Genomic DNA, 16,836 nt, shown 5'->3' with positions numbered 1-16,836 from the left:
CCCGCGTCCCCGAGGCTCGCTCCTGCCCGAGTGAGACCCATCTGGTCCCAGATTTAACGAGCATGTGCGTGCCGTCACCGCCGGCTGCCCGGGTGGCGAAGGGACGCCCGCGCCCCGCAGTCGGCGGGCAGGCTCGAGAGAGCATTCTGGGAAGCGCTTACTAATCGCTCACCGCCCTCCCCACAAAGGCGCGCAGCCCCGGGGCGCGCGGGCGGCGCAGGTGAGCGGGGGGCGCGCCAGCTGTCGTGCGCCCGGGCTGGCGCGGGGCGCGCGCGGGCGGCCGCCGCGTCTTTCTTCTCCGGTGATGTCATCGGGCGACGGCGGCCGCGGCCGGGGGGCGGCGGCGGGGGCGGTGCCGGGCGCCCGCAGGTTCCTGCGCCGCTAATGAAAAGGCACTTGACAGCGGGCCAGGGCGCGCGCGAGCCCGCGGAGCCTAGCGGGACCTGCTGGGCCGGCCGGGCCAATCGCCGGCGCGCGGCCGCCCATGGGCGCGGAGGCGGCGGGGGCGCGGGTGGCCGCGGCCCGGGCCGCTCCGAGGTGATCGCGCGCGGCGCCCCCTCCGTGCGCGCAGCCCGAGTCGCCGCAGCGATGAATTCTGCCGAGCAGACCGTTACGTGGCTCATCACCCTGGGCGTGCTGGAGTCGCCCAAGAAAACCATTTCGGACCCCGAGGTCTTCTTGCAAGCCTCGCTCAAGGACGGGGTAGTCCTGTGCCGACTGCTCGAACGTCTGCTGCCCGGGACCATCGAGAAAGTAAGTGGCCCTGGCGCGGTCTCCGGGTGGGTCCCTGGCCCGGGCGGGAGGCGGGCGGCGGGGCGCGCGGGAGCACCTGGCGCGCGCCGGCTCGGGGCCCGCGCGCCCTCCTCCTTTGTGCGCGGACACGGCGGCGCGCCGGGCGCGGGGACCGGCGGCGGGAGTTCGGGGCGCCATTGTGTGCGGGGCGCCGGGAAGGGGACCCGCCCTGAAGGCAGGGGCAGCGGAGGGGGTCGCTTCGACGCGCGGGGCGGGGTCGGGGTCAAGGGTAGGAGAGTTGACTGTGCCGGCGCCTGCGGGGTTCTGCTCCACCCTAACGTGAAGTTGGGAGGTCGGCTTCGCCCCTCGCCGTGACCGATCAGAAAACCTCGTCTCAGCGCCACGCAGCTTTCTGCAATGGCTTTGTCTGAGCGGTTTTCATCGCTGGCTTTGCAGTCTCACCCTGGCGTTGAATGGACCGGTGGCTGGGCATGTTTAACGAATGCAGCTATCAATGCGGAGGGAGGGCTGAGCTGTGAAATGACTTACTGCTTTCCCTACCGAGACACTCCTCACTCATCCAAGCCCACAGAACCGCACACACACGGTCTAGAAGCCCCGGCTTTTTGGGAATGGTTCCGAATTTTCATCTTCAGTGCACGCTGGATTCGGAGCAGTCTGCTTGCTGCTGCTGGCTGGTGGCTCCCCGGCGGCGCTGCAGTGTGAACCTTGACCGCAGCTGGGGGTGACCAAAGTTTGTTTTCATCCGCAAGCACACAGAGCAGTGTCAAGGGTTGAGTGCGCTTCTAAGGACAGTCAGCTCTTATATGTTAAAAAAAAAAACAAAAAAACCAAAGTCCTGTGTTCAAGATTTTGACCAATACACAGTTTACAAAAAAAACTTAAGATCCTTAGTTACTTAAAAAGTGTTAAATGAGGCAATCAAACTGCCCCGTAATTAGGAAGAAGTAGCACTTCTTAATGGCATGTACATGCACACACAGAGAGACGCTCACACACAAGAACACATACACTTGTGTACACACGGCTCCGGGCAGGGCATAAATTTGTTACTAACAAGATGCGGATTAAATGACCAGAAAAGCATTCTAATTTTATTCATAAGTTGGCATGTTGCAGTGTTAATCGGAAAACGGTTAACATGAATTCTGCAGGCATACCATAGGTTTGGGGTATTTTCCTGAACATTATTTACGAAAACCGACATGCATTTTAGAACGAACAGCTGGCTCCCTGATGTGAAAAATGATGCTTATAAATGAGGCGGACTGATAAAGTTATGATTTAAGATGCTATGGACTGAAGAGCAGGGCCTAACTTTCAAGGCACCGAGAGAACTGGATTGTCATCTGGACCTCAGTGCGGAGAGTATAAAAGACAGATGTCCCAATGAGACACGCTAAGTTTTCCAAAATAGGCTTTAAAGAAAACCCCTTGAAAAGCTTCCTATGCTATTCCAGCAGGGACATCAATATTCATATCATGTGACATGTTTGCTGCATTAATATGGATAGGCAAACTTCAGTAACCATATTCTGTTTTAACTTCTCCAAAGATTTTCTGAAGAAACTGTGGCGGCCCTTTCTTCTCTGAAAGAACAAAGGGAGGAATGAATAAGATGTTTAGCTTCTGGCCGCCAGATTGGCCCTAAACATTCTGAAACTACATTCAAAAGAATGTTCACTCAAGTCAGATGTCTTGGGTTGATGTTGTTTTGTCTCTCTGAGCCTGGACTGGTTTGTTTTAATGTGACTGTGAAGGCTGATGACACCATCCAGAGAGTTCCTGGCTCTTTGGGTCAAAGGTAGGTGTGGGGAGTAGACCTCCCGCCACTGTCTGAAATACTGAACTCCACAGTTTGCATCTGCCGTGAAGTCATCGTCGGCATTGGGCAGTGCCAGCATGCCATCATAGTTGTCGCGAAGCGCGTGTGTGGAGAAACTTTCGCCTCAGTGGGGTAAAAAAAGAGAGAGGCCGTTTCTCCTTAAAAAGGAAATGCTTGGAAGTGGGGCTGAACATTTGTGTGGCACGGAAAGTCTCCGAGCTGGACACACTGCCACGTGGACGTGCTGACACTGGAGAATTGTGAGCAGCATGGGGCTTCCCTTCTGCAAGTTCACGGTTAAAATGAGGCTCAGGCCTGGGAAGGAGCACAGAGCGAAGGCTTCCCATGTGTCTTTTATTAAGAACACGTCCTGCTCTGTTTCAAAATGGGGTTGGCTAGCAGGGCAGGGACATTCCTTGGGCTTCAGCTCAGGCAAAGAAAATGGCGGGTCGGGGTCCCTCTCCTGGAGCCTCTGTATTTGGTCCTTGGAGGTGAGAAGTGGGAGCTCCAGACTGGCAATGAGAGGTGCTACTCTATGCTGCTGGCCATGGGCTTTCTGCTGCAGGGAAGATGGGAGCTGGGATTGGCAGTTTCCCCAGCTCTGGGAATGCAGGTCTTGCTCTTTGCTTGTCCTAGAGAGAGCCAGGCCCCGAGCTGGGCCCCTGTCCTGTGCCCGCCGCCTTCTTCTGATCCCAAACCTTCCATAGCCATCATGTCCCTGAGCCCTGAAGCACCATCCCTCGCAAGTTCCCCCTTCAGACATCTCTAGGTTGTTTTGTTAAAGGAGGCACCCTCGGATGCAGCAATGTTAGAGGATAGGAAACTGCCAAGAATAACCTATGCTCAAATGCTGTTTTAATTTGCCTTGTGAATGCAGGGTACAAAGTTGTTAGTTACTGTGAAAACCTCCAGGAACTTTGTCCCTTCCGTGTGTCCCAGAATCAGATAGGGAAGCTGCTTGCAGTCCACATGGCATTCTCTGTGTGAGATCTGGGGCTGCCAGGGGTTGGGGGCGAGCAACTGAATCAAAGGTCCCCCCTAGGAGATGCATTTGTCTCATGGTCTGGAGGCCACAAGTTCACGATCAAGGTATGGTGTACGCTTCCTGCATGTGCTTGTTCAGGCCTTTCTCCCTGAGTTTGGAAACACAGCCTATATGACGTTCTCACTGTGGCCTCCATTCTGCACAGATCCACTGTAGATGGCATCCCAGCCACATCCAAAGTGACCTCAAAACCAGGCAGAGCCACATCCTGTGGCCCTGGGGGCTGGGACCCCCATGTGTACATTTTGTGGAACAGTTTAGCCTACAGCAGTTGAGCTAAATCAGCTTATTAAGAACTTTATTGCCTACTTGACACTGTGGTAGCTGACTTCTGGCATTTCTTTTTTGGGTTATATTTTTTATTATTTCAAACAATTTTTTAAATTTAAATGTATTTAGATCATATTCTGCCACACAAGTCCTTCCAGGTCCTCTCCCCAGCCCAACTTTAAGTTCTTTCAAAACAAAACAAAACAAAACACCAAAAACCCATTACAACAACCCCTCCCAAAACCAATAAAATAAAATAAAACAACATTCCTAAAGGAAGAAAATGAAACCCTCCCAAGCTGCAAACAAGTGAAGCCCCCACAATGACACTGTGGACACCTTTCTATGCTGACCACTATTCCCGAACACGAGGCCTGCCCCAGAGTGGAGGATACACCCCGTGTCACTCGGTTGGAGAAAACCGAAAAACTCATCTTCGCTCTCCCAGCAGGAATAATTGACAGTTTTTCAGTAACCTGTACCGTAGTGGCTAGGCTTTCATTTATTCATTTATTTTTTTTAAAAATACAACAAAATAAAATATTACAAGATAAAAATTAACACATCGAAGTTGGACAAGACAAACCCACAGAGGGGAAAGAGCCAGAGAGAAGTCACGTGTCAGAGACCCACCCATTCCCACACGCAGGAATCCCATACAAACGAAACGGAGGGATGCAGTGTGTACACAGAGGACCTGGTGCAGACCCCTGCAGGCCCCGTGCATGCGGCTCCAGTCTGTCCGTCCATCCGAGCTTTGCTTGTGTCGATTTCCAGGGTCGTGCTTTCTTGGTGTCCTCTATTCCCTCTGCTATTAGACTTTTTTTCTGCCCCCTTTTCAGCAGGGGTCCCTTGTCTCCAGGGGAGGGATTGGATGGAGACATCCCGTTTAGGGCTGAGTGTTCTGTCTGTCTGTCTCTCTCTCTGCATGTCTGGCTGTGGGTCTCTATATTTGTCCCCACCCATCAGAAAAGGCAGCTTCTCTGGTGATGGCAGAGTAAGGCCCTGATGTATGAGTGTGGCAGAATGCCATTAGGAATCATTTTCTCACTACATTTCCCCCTCTTTTCTGGACCAGTCTTATTTGGTTTGACTCTAGGTCCCTGGGCTATCTAGTCTCAGGTCCTTGGTCACCCAAGGAGAGTCGGGTATGTGTTCCATCTCCTGGAGTGGGCCTTAAGTTACTCAAACACTGACTGACCACTCTCCCACGCTTTGTACCACCATTGCATATCTCGTAGGCACTACACCGTTGCAGATCAAAGAGTTCGCAGCTGGCTTGGCATTTACCTTTCTTTGTGGTAGTACGCTGAAAATCTTCCTCTACCAAAGACGCTGGGATGTAGGGGCGAAGGCTCTACATAGGCACTGGCTTGACATCGTAAATAGCAGGTTCTTAGGGAGTTAGAACAAGAGGAAACACAACTCTAAATGCCAGAACAGTGTGAGACAAAACGACCCTGCAGATCTCGGGTGGGACGGAGAAGAGGCCCACCCAGCCTTTGAGGTGAGCTGTCGGGACTGACCTCCCTGACACGTGACTTGTTCTGTGCTCATGTTTCTCTGCCATGGGACACCCTCCAAAGGCCTGCTCTCTCAGTAGACACAAGACTCACGTTTGGTTCAGGTTGGGTAGCCGGTGTTGGGATGGGAACAGAAAAGGAGTCTCCATGAACATGGGCAGAGGATAGAAGTACCCAGTTAAGAGTGGCATTTCTTCTGGTCCTGGGCACCCGGCCGCACATGCTCTGACCTGAATGACCACACAAAAACTGTATTAATTACAACACTGTTTGGCCAGTGGCTCAGGCATATTCCTAGCTAGTTCTTATATCTTAAATCAACCCATTTCTGTTATTTTATATTTTACCATGAAGCTTGGGGTTTGTTACCTCACATCTTGCTTCTTGGGCAGCTACATGGCGTCTGCCTGACTCCACCTTCTTTCTCCCAGCACTCAGATTAGCTTTCCCACCTGGTGATATTCTGCCCTGCCACAGACCAAAGCAGCTTCTTTATTAACCAATGATAATAAAACATATTCACAGCATACAGAGGGGACTCCCACATCATTGCTCAGTGTTGGCAGTGGTGACGTATTGATGACATAGTCCCTCAGGGTGGGCTGTGTAGGAAGGGTGAGTGCAGTGGCTCTCAGGAAGACACAGCAGTTGAGTGACAGTTCATTTGGAGAAAGCTACAAGACAGCTCCAGGCCATCGTTAAGCACAAGGCACACCCTGAGTAGGATCTGGAGTGTTCATTTTGTTTCCTTTAGCAGCGTGGGACTGCAAGGTTCTACCTCCGCAGGGACCCTGCCAAGTGTAGCAAGTGGTTTTGGGTTTCAGGCCTGAAGAAAAGTCAACTGGATCTGCCCCGTTGGCTTGTTTCAAAAACAAAACAACACAGAACAGAACAAAACAAAACCAAAAACCACTTGAATTCAGTTTAACTCAGGAACCCTGAAGAGATTCCTGAGGGCCAGACTGAAAGCACATCTGGGTTTATGTTGGCATCCCGCATGCACACATGCACTCCCACCCACAGGCGAACATGAAGCCACACATAGACATGTGCTCAAGCACAGGGCGTGTGTGCACTTGCTGATGTACCTGTGTACATCCTCAGGTGCACACGCAGATGTCCACATGCAGGTACATGCAGAAGCATGCAGATTACATTTATATGCATAAAGGTGCATGAACGCTGACTAGCATGCATGTAAACTCACATAAATGCATGCAGTAGACACATGTGCACACTCAGTGCACACAGCAGTACACATGCAGTATATGCATAAAGGTGTGTACATGCTCACTGGATGTGTGTATGTTCATATAGATGCACATATACATGTGCATACACATGCACAGCTGAGCACATAGCAGCATAATATACTTGTGCATATACATAAAGGTGTTGTATGTACGTTTACTAGGTCATATACACGCATGTGTATACAACACACACACACACAGGTGCACACAGCCAGCGTGGGACAGGGGAGTAGGAGGCATAGCCACGAGTGTCCCCAGGGTAGCAGCGTGAGAGCGCTGAGCCTGAAGCCCAGCATGTGCTGTGCTGGCAGGGTCCTTCCTTCTATCATTAGAAATAACTGGCACCTCCCTACAGCCCAGCTTTAAATACACGCAAAGAAAGCTCCCACCCAGAGTCAGTGTCTCGGTTACTCCTTAGCACATCTCACAAGAGGCTCACCGTGTCGCACAGGACACTGGGACGTGGCAGGCGTCTTTCCCCAGGTCACTCAGATGCAGGGGACATGAGAGAGTCTCACTTGGGTCTGAGGGAAGATCAATAGTCACAGCCTTCAGGGACCTCCACCCAGACTGGAACGCTGGAGAGTGGTCTGGGTATGTCCTAAGGATTAGGTCATGTGGTACAGCCCCCATTCAGCTAGGGGTCAGGGAAGGGAAGGACACTGCGCAAGCACACAGAAGGCTATGGCGGCAGTGGCTAGCATCCTGGCTTCTCCTGCAGTTTGCATGCTTGCAGCCCTAGCCTGGCTGTGGAAGTACCCTGTCTGGGTGCTGTCCTCTGGAGGCACCTTCTCCAAGGCTAGCCTGTGCCAGTCCTCCCAGGCTCCCCTTGCCATGGGCATCAGTGGGTGGACACTACCACGGGGCAGAAACCAATCTCTGTCCTGCCTCACTGTGGATCCCGGGACTTGCACACTGTGTTGGTGGCTCCTGAGTTTCTGTACCAAGAAATGTGGCGTGCACACGGATGTGAGCCACAGATCGGGTGCTAGAGCAGTGTGAGAGTGGGCAGTTTATTCCTCTGACAACTGGCTCCTGTGCGGGGCCCGGCAGAGCTGTGTGTCTTTATGGATGATGTTTTCAGCTTTCAAACTGGAATTCCATGTAAAATGGGGAGCGCCCTGTGTCGGCCACTGTACCCAGAAGAACACTCATCTCTTCCTCTGTATGCAACTCGGCCATGAAAGCCCGATCTCTTGTCACTTCCTGGAGATCAGTCTTCCAGGGTCAGGGACACTTGGCTTCACGCTGCAGGCCTTTGCTGGGTGATTTTGGGTCACCTGCCTACCTTCTCTGAGTCCCAGTTTATGCAGCCCTCACTGGCAGGAGTGGCCTTATGGGGCAACAGGGTGTCCCCAGGGTTAGTGAGAAAACCTGCTGGGCTGAGGAGCCACTGTTTTGACCCTGAAGCTAGAAGCTAGGGTGTGACCCCAGAACCGCCCAAAGGCAGAAACAATGTTTTATTCTCATGTGGGATAGACTCTGATAACCTTTCTTTTTTTTGGGGGGGGGTTGTTGCCTCCCTCCCTTCTCCTGGACAGACCACTGTCATTTTGGGGCAGAGCATAAGGCTCAGCTCCTGGGCCCTGTGCATCTGCTGGGTGCACAGCTGCAGGCTGTGTGAAGGTTGAGCCGCTGCCGCTCAGCCTTCCCTGGTCCAGTTTCATGCAGGCTAAAGGCCAAAAGTCACAGATGGGAGGGGAGGCAGGCAGCTCAGGCTGTTCTGCAGAGAGAGGCCTCCAGGCTGCTGTGGCCTCCTGCTGTCCAGGCCTTACTCTCTCCTCCCTCACTGTGGTCCGGTTAGGAGACACTGTTTCCAGCCATTGCCCTGAGGTTCTCTTGCTCTCAGCCAGGCCGATGCTGCTCATTCGCTTTGGTCCGGAGGCCAGAGCAGTGGGATGGCCACACAGACCATGGACAAAGTCCCTCCCAAATGCGCTTCTTTAAATTAATCCAGGGGCTGGAGAGGTAGCTCCGTGGGCGACGTGCTTGCTATGCTCACAGAATGACCCGAGTTCAGACCTGCAGCAATACAGTAAACACGGTAAAAACAAGGTGGCGCTTGTCTCTAGTCCCAAGGCTGAGTCAGGGTTGGAGACAGGAGGGTCTGTGGAGGGGTCTTAATTGAATCAGCGAGCTCCGAGGTCAGTAAGAGACCCTGTCACAAAAAAATAATGATTGAGGAAGACAGCCAGTGATGACCTCTAGCTGACCTCCCTCCAGCACACAGGCGAGCGCGTGCACACGCGCGTACGCACACACAGACGTTTGTGCATTCGGGATCACACTTCAGGGACAGCATAGTAGACCTGCTCCATTCTTTGGTGTAGAGTGTTTGAGCCCCAGTGTGAAGCGTACCGATGTCACCCAGCCCAGCTGTCTTCTTACAGCCAGGTTAACCAAGGGTCAACACAGAGGGTTGGGTATATTGTGAATTTCAGTCCCAGGAAAATTGCTCACACTGGAGTCTTGAGTAAATGGTGCCCACGGGACTATGCTGGGAGGGGCTCCCGTGTAAGAGAGAGGACAGCTTCTCAGGACACAAAGTAAGGATGGATGTGGTTGACTCAGGAAGCCACTTTAATTCCCCAGCCCTCTCTGCAACCACTGTTTACATTAGGATGACTTAGGCCCAGAGGCGGACTTGACTTCTTCATCTGAACCTGGTCTTGGTGTGTGGCCAGCGGGATGGCGGTAACATCCGGTGCTGGCGCCGAGCCCGGGCATCAGTAGGTCTGTGCTCATCCTCTCTTGCGGACTCTGACCTACTACAAAGACAAGTCACATGGAAAAGAACTTAGCAGTTCTCACCGAGGTCGCCCCATCCCTCTAGGGCCAGCGAGATAGATGGTCCATGCAGAGCAGACATCTGGGTGTGATAGAGGTTGTCAAGGCTACCTGCAAGATGCAGCCTGGGGATGTGGCCCAGCTCTGGGCTCCATCCTCAGCACCACATAAAACTGGGTGTGGTCCTGCACAAGGAATGCGGAGGCGGGATGATTAGAAATTCAGGGTCATCCCCAGCTACCTAGCGTGTTTGATGCCAGCCTAAGCTACAAGAGACCCTGTCTCAAAAACACTAGCTAAAACCAAACCCTTTGGTTAGGAGTTCAGATTTTCAGAGAACACCAGTTTCTTTTTGAACACTTGACAGAAGAGTGACCTTGACAGTCACTTTGAGCAAGAGTGTCACCATAATCGTGACAGAAAAGGAGAAGCTTGGGAAGGAGGTTTCAGGTTTTATGGCCAGTGCCGCAGGCTCACAGGAGGAGGGCGAGGCTCCATCCCAGCTGCCCTGATTTCTCCTGAGCCATCTCCCTGCGGTGTCGAAGAGCTTGCTTTACTTAAGATCTGTGATGTATAATTAATCTCAAGAACGCCGGATTTTCCTACACAGCACATGCTCTCGTTTGAAGACAGGCTTCCTCTGTAGCGTGTGGTCAAAGTGACACTTCCAGACTATGGCACACAGACCGCATGTTCTGTGGACAGGAGAATGGATCCGTGTCTTCCAGACGCCATCAACAGGGGACAAGTGGAAGGAGGGTGGGAGCTCCTCTTTGTTATGTCCACGAACTCGGCCACTCTGGGTCAGCTCTCCACGGACTCGGCCACGCTGGGTCGGTCAGCTCTCCAAGGATGGAGCAGAGCTTCCTCCTGGGCTCCTGATTGTGGGGCAATGCTTGGGTGGACGCAGCGCGGCCGAAGGCTCAGGAGGGTCTCCAGGTGTCTGTGATGGAGCTGATGGAGCTTCTGCTTGAAGAGACTAGAGTAAGTCTCGACTCACCCAGAGGAGTGAGGAGGAGCAGAATGGGAATCCATGAAATATCAAAGCCCCACAGAAAACCAGGAAAGCCAGAAGCTGCACCCGTGAAGCAGAGTCCACAGGTGGGGATGTGTCAGCAGTGAGCTGCCAGGAGGGGAGCCTCCTCAGTGGATTCTGTTTCCTTGCCAGTAAATTCTACAGCTCAGAGGAAGTGGATATGTCCCTTGGGAAGCACAAACTTTCAAAGCTAACTCAAGAGGAAATCAATAACCTAAGTAGTCCTTTATCTAGTGTAGAAATTAGGTTTGGAGGGGAAAACACCTCCCTTAGAGAAAATCCCAGGCCAGGTCATTTCCCAAGATCACTTGCTAAGTGTTCAGGGGACAACAATGCCACTTCTGCATGATGTCTTCTAAAACTTAGAAATGAGGAATATTTCCCACGCTATCCCGGGCAGTCAACCTTATCCCGAGGACAAACCTGATGACGGCACTGTAAGGAGAGACATCATCAACCCATGGCCTTCATGAACTTAGGGGTAAAGCTTCAAAAATTAGTCTGTCGAGAACTGGAGAGATAGTTCAGTGGTTAAGAACACTGACCGCTCTTCCAGGGGGCCCCAGGTTTGATTCCCAGTGCCTACATAGTAGCTCATAACTGGTTCTAACTGAAGTCCCAGGAGATCTGGTACTCTTCTAGCCTCTGCAGGCACAGTATGCACACGGTACACAAACATGCAGACAAAACACCCAGGTGCACTTAAAGGAAAAATTAATCTATCAGCATTACATGAAAATGGTACCATGCTCAGTGGTTAAGAGCATTGACTGTTCTTCCAGAGGACCTGAGTTCAAGTCCCAGCAACCACATAGTAGCTCACAACTATCTGTAATGAGATCTGGCGCCCTCTTCTGGCATACATGGAGGCAGAATGTTGTATACATAAAAAATAAATAAATATTTATTTATTTATTTATTTATTTATTTATTTATTTATTATGTATACAATATTCTGTCTGTGTGTATGCCTGCAGGCCAGAAGAGGGCACCAGACCTCATTACAGATGGTTGTGAGCCACCATGTGGTTGCTGGGAATTGAACTCAGGACCTTTGGAAGAGCAGGCAATGCTCTTAACCACTGAGCCATCTCTCCAAGCCCCATAAAAAATAAATAAAATCTTTTTTTTTTCTTTTTTTTGAGACAGGGTTTCTCTGTAGCTTTGGTGCCTGTCCTGGAACTAGCTCTTGTAGACCAGGCTGGCCTCGAACTCCCAGAGATCCGCCTGCCTCTCCCTCCCGAGTGCTGGGATTAAAGGCGTGCGCCACCACCGCCCGGCTAATAAATAAAATCTTAAAAAAAAAAAAAAGAAAGAAAGAAAATGGTACCATTCTTTACCAAGGGGGACCAGTCTCAAGAATCGTGTTGGTTTCTCAGTTGGAAACCTATCAATATAATCGATTATGTTGACAAACTACAAAAGAAAAACAGGATTGTTTCAGGCGATGCAGAGACTTATCAGGACCATGTAGTACCCATCCCCGAGACATCCTGTCACTGACTGAGGTGAGGAAGAAACGTCACCTGGTGCGCTGAAGTGGCCGTTGTGGAATCCACAGCCACGGGTGTGCCCGGGAGACAGATGGGACCTCCTCAAGATTGGGGGCCAGACTGGGACGCAGCTGTCCCCACCTCTGCTCAGCCTTGCCCCGGATGTCTGAGAGGCAAAGAAACTGAAGTGCCGTAAGAAGGTAGGATTTCCTTTCTACACAGCCCCACAGCACACGGCTGTCCAGGTAGAGAAGCAAATACGTGCCACTGCACGGCAAATGAACATGAGGCCTTAGCAGGATCTCCAGAAAATGCTTGCGTTCCTGCGTATAGGCAAAAAGACTTGAGGCTGAAATAAAAACTACCAGTTGCCACAGCAAAAGGGAAAAGAAAGGAAAACAAAAGAGCGAATGTTGCTGATCAATCTGAGAAAGGAAGATCCGTGTCCTCGCTGACGCTGCCCATGGATGCCTCGGCGAGCTGCACAGCACACTCCGTCTCCTGCTTCTGTGAGGGGAGCAGGACTCGAACTCACCACACTGGCCACTTCCTCCTTTTGAGCCTCCCCGTGAATGTCTATGCGTGGAATTTTGAAGTCTGAGGATGACTGACGTACCGAATGTATTCACAGGAGGGGGAGTAACTGCGGAGAGCCTCCCTATTGGTTTGTTTCTCACCAAACCCCGAGTGCTTACTGTGTCTGAGAACTGGGGAGGAGAATAATGTCAAAGAAATGATGTGAGTTGATTGAACTGCGAAGGAGCGATGTGCTCTGACGGCAGGAGACAGACAGATTTCCAAATACAGGCGGCACCAGGACCTGACTGACCCTTGGCAGATGGGACCGAGGATGCTTGGGGAAGGCTATAGTGTCACAGTGATATTTGAGTTGAGCCCTGGCAGATGGCGGCTGTATGGAGGAGGGGATGCATGGGCTGGATAGAGGTTCTGCTTGGCCTGGGGCAGGAGTAGTGACCTGGTTCCCTACACTTGTGTATGGATGGTTCAGGACTGAAGCGAAAGTCTCAGAGGGCTAGAATAGGAAGACAGCAGAGGACCTGGTGGGCCAGTTGTTCTCAAGGCTTTGGGCCACGACTGGTTAAGTGTTTAGAAAGCGCTACTTTTCTTAGAGGGTTGAAAACATGGGACAGCTGTTAGAGCTGGCGTAGGGGCTGCCAAGGAGAGGAAGCTGGAGTGGGGTAGAGAGGGTGCCAAGGGAGGATGGTGGCGGGTTCGATGCAGGATACCTGGGAGCGGCCTTTGCCATCCCTCCTGCTCTCTGGAAGCTCAGCAGGAGAAGGGGTTTTGTCTCTGAGGAAGCCTGGGTGTGAGTCCGGGCTGTTCCTGGGGGTCACGAGTACAGTACAGAGCATGGTGTCTGTGGAGCACTGGAGGTCTGGGGGACAGTGACCAGCTATTATTAGAGAATCGCAGTTTAGAGAAGGCTTGCAGCTGTAGGCAGGGGACATTGAATTGGCAGTGTGGAGATGATGGTGACTAGACAGTGCCTGGGAGACCAGGAGACAAGGGACGTGGCTTGCAAGGCACTTAGGCGAAGGTAGAATGACAGGAAGGTTGATGGAGCCCAGTGATGCTGGGATGTTGGGGTTCGCCACCTATAGACTCATCACCGTGAGGGAAGGATCCCCCACTTGTGACCACCCAATGTCAGCAGGACTGGCTAGGGCCACCCAGGTTAAAGTTCCCCCCTTATCTTGGTGACCTTAGCCAAGGCCCTGTGGTGATAGTGGGCTGAAAGGGAGAGAGGAGGCTGCTGGGCTTGAAGAATGGAGGGGGAGTTGCAGAATATGACAGCCTCACGGAGCAGGAGTTCAAAGAGCTGGATGCCTGTGGAAAGGCTGGATGTGGGGCACAGGAACAGTAGTTTTGGGGGGCCCAACTGGAGGTCCCGTCATTATAAACTTTATTGGGAATTTGGTACAAGAGTGGACCTTCAGGCATGGTTTTTCTCCACGTAAGAGCTTTAGCAAACCATACTCATCTAGAACGTGTTTCTTTGAAACCTCAGCGGTTAAAGTCTGTTCTTTTCTTCACAGTGAAAGAATCCCTGGGTTAGGTCCAGCTGAGCTGTGTTGAGTGCGAACAGTTGCATCTTGGGAACGCTCAGGATTGCCTCCTCCAGCTCATAAGGACATCAGCATTGGGTCTTAACTCACTAGGCAATGACATTGTGACTCTGCAGTGTGTGCCTTGTAGCTGATACTTTGAAGTCCAGATCTGGGAGCGGTCAGGCCTGTCAGGGATGCCAGTGTAGCATTTCCACCAAGTTCAGGTTCAAGTCGAGGGTCATTTGTTATCATTTCGTCTCCCCATGGATTCTCAAGCGTTGTCTCTCTTTTCATGGCACGTCACTGTAGGAGGAAAGCTGCTTGTTGGTTCCCAAAATAATCACATAGAAATTGTACTAATTAAATCACTGCTTGGCCCGTTAGCTCTAGCTTCTTATTGGCCAACTCTTAGATATTAATTTAACCCATCTCCATTAATCTGTCTATTGCCATGTGGCAGTGGTTTACTGGCAAAGTTTCGGTGTCTGTCTCCGGAGGGGCTACATGGCTTCTCTCTGATTCTGCCTCCTTTCTCCCATCTACCTGTTTAGTTTTCCCTGCCTAGCTCTGTTTCCTTATAGCTCTGCTATAGGCCCAAAGCAGTTCTTTTATTAACCAATGATATTCACAGCATTCAGAGAGGAATCCCACATCCCATCATATATCATCATGACAGACAGGGAGGGAAATGAGCTGAGGGTTGTTTGTCAAACCAGCACGGCTGAATTCCATACAATCAATGTAAGCAATTTTCTCAGGTATTATTCTTCCAATTGAAAGCATTAACACCAGTGCAGATTCAGCTCCATCTTCATGGCTGGGGAAACAAACACATTGAGTTTCCTTCCTCACCCCCTTTTCTTGAGAGACCTCAAGGAGAGTTTTGGGGAGTCACAGTGGACATGGAGACATGTCTTGTTACTGAGTTTGGGGCTGAAAATGTCTGGGTTGGCTGGCTCACCCTCTCCTCTCAACAGAGGCGGCATAGCATATTAAAATGCTAGCAGGGTCACCAGACTCAGTTAAGAAGGCACTGGGTTTGGATCCTCTTCAGTCACGATGGTGGCTTCTATTGTCTGTGCTTTTGGTTCAGGTGGTTTGTGGGTAAATGTCACCATGTGGGCTCATGAAATTTTAGACTTGGTTTTCATCTACAAAGTTCCTGATATCAAAGGTGTGGGCCAGGCCTGAGAACCTGTGCCATAACAAGGCCAGAGGGAAAGCTGATGCTCTGGGGGCCCTGTTGAGAGCCATGACCAGCCTACCAAGTGAATCACAGGGTACCAGGACTAGATGTGCCTCAGGGATGCTTGTGCAGGTGGCTAGGCAGCCTGCTCACCCTGGTGGGTCTCTTCATGCCTGGTGGTTCCTCACCAGTGTCTTCTCTGTTTAGATAGTGGAGTCTCAGTGTCTGCTTGGGTGGCTTCTGCAGCATTGGAATGTGGAGGCAGGAGGTGCGTTGGGTTAGAAGGGGTTTTGAACTTGTCCAAGAAGAGGGGTCCTTCTATGCCTGTGCATCAGAAAAAGTCCTCTTGTCTTCTAAGAGACCGCTCTCAGGATGCCTGTCCAGGGTCTATGACTTGGCCACTTAGCCTGTAGAACAAGGGAACAAGAGAGACAGGGCCCTCTAGAAGCTCCCCGAAGAAGCAGCAGGAGCTGTGTAGGTAGATTTTCCTAATGGGGCTCTGGTGGAGCGTTAACACACCCTGCAAAGGGTCTGATTGTGGTTCGTACCACTCTACCAGTCAGCTTTGCTCCCTGCATCTGCCCACCACCTCTAGGGACACGAGGCTGGTCGTCCTTGCTCTGGGCTGCCCTGGTGTTCTGCAGGTCCACCAAGCCCGAGACTCTCTGGAGGTCACCCCATCTGCTCCAGTTCAGCCTCTGTTGGAAATCCATGAACAAAGACACTGGACAGTGCCTGTCCCATCGTCCCACAGGAGAACACCGTCATGCAGAGGACGATCAGGTGCCGTTTAGCCTTAGCTGTGGTCAGCATGGACATTCTTTTGGGGGCCTTGTGAAGATCCTGTGGTCAGTTTTTTGTCTACTGAGATGATTCTAGAGCCATGTCTGGGGAATTCCAAGAGGGCCGTCATGAGGAGCCTGGCTTTGAGAAACAACAGACGAGAAAGACCATCTCGGCAGAGAGGCCAGGCTGCAGAATGAGAAACCAGTGGAGATTACAGATCTGAAGAAAGAAACACCGAAGCAAATCTCCCAGCGTGGGCTCAGAAGTGGAGCCGAGGTGACTGAAGGCAGATTGCCTAACCGAGGCCACGTCTGTGACAGAGAATGTGGACTGAGGGGAGATGAGAGAGTAGCCAGGCTATCCCCTCCTAGAGATGCTGTGAGCTGAGCGGGTATTGGGGAGCAGATGCCTAGCCTCTCCCTCTCTGTCTGTGTCTGTCTCTGGTCCAGCCTGCCTCTGTGGCTCTTCACTGCTGCTGTCTAAATCCGCATCTCTCCCGCTGTCTCGTACTCTTTCTGGTCTCTGAAATGTCAGACTTGAGGGCTACATGGAGACCCCCACCTGGAACTCAGCCCAGTGAGATGTGCAGCCCTCAGGGGCAGCCACATACAGTGCCAGCGACAGGAGCTGGACCAGGCCAGGTGATGAGGCCAGCTGGCAGGGCACCCTGCGAGGAGCCAGCGATTTTCCTCAGTGATAGACGGACGAGCGCTGAAACCAAAGCTCCCTTGGCGGCACAGGCTGCAGCCATGCCTGGATGCACCTGCAGGAAATGGAGCCGCAGACCCAGTGCGGGCATGTGTTGTGTGG

The 16,836-nt window shown here is 51.9% G+C and overlaps 1 protein-coding gene across 5 annotated transcripts in view; it reads left to right on the top strand.

Annotated features, from left to right (window-relative positions):
- Positions 1-341: 341 nt before the first annotated feature.
- Positions 342-16,836, top strand: part of Arhgef7 (Rho guanine nucleotide exchange factor 7) — a 103,594-nt gene continuing 87,099 nt past the window's right edge. Inside the window, exon 1 of one of the 5 annotated variants that reach the window (XR_007590820.1) lies at positions 342-753. Coding sequence is in view for 4 of the 5 variants with exons in the window: in XM_050136914.1 (XP_049992871.1) it covers positions 385-753 (369 nt within the window). In the remaining variant the exon portion in view is untranslated. The remainder of the gene's footprint in view (positions 754-16,836) is intronic. The other 4 variants (XM_050136914.1, XM_050136910.1, XM_050136912.1 and 1 more) reach the window with 4 other exon arrangements.

Source organism: Alexandromys fortis, unplaced genomic scaffold (assembly GCF_014885135.2).
Source record: "Alexandromys fortis isolate MF-2015 unplaced genomic scaffold, M_Fortis_MF-2015_v1.1 scaffold_3, whole genome shotgun sequence".
NCBI lineage: Eukaryota > Metazoa > Chordata > Mammalia > Rodentia > Cricetidae > Alexandromys > Alexandromys fortis.
The sequence above is the reverse complement of the archived record's forward strand: the minus strand, read 5'-3'. Positions and strand labels throughout refer to the sequence as shown.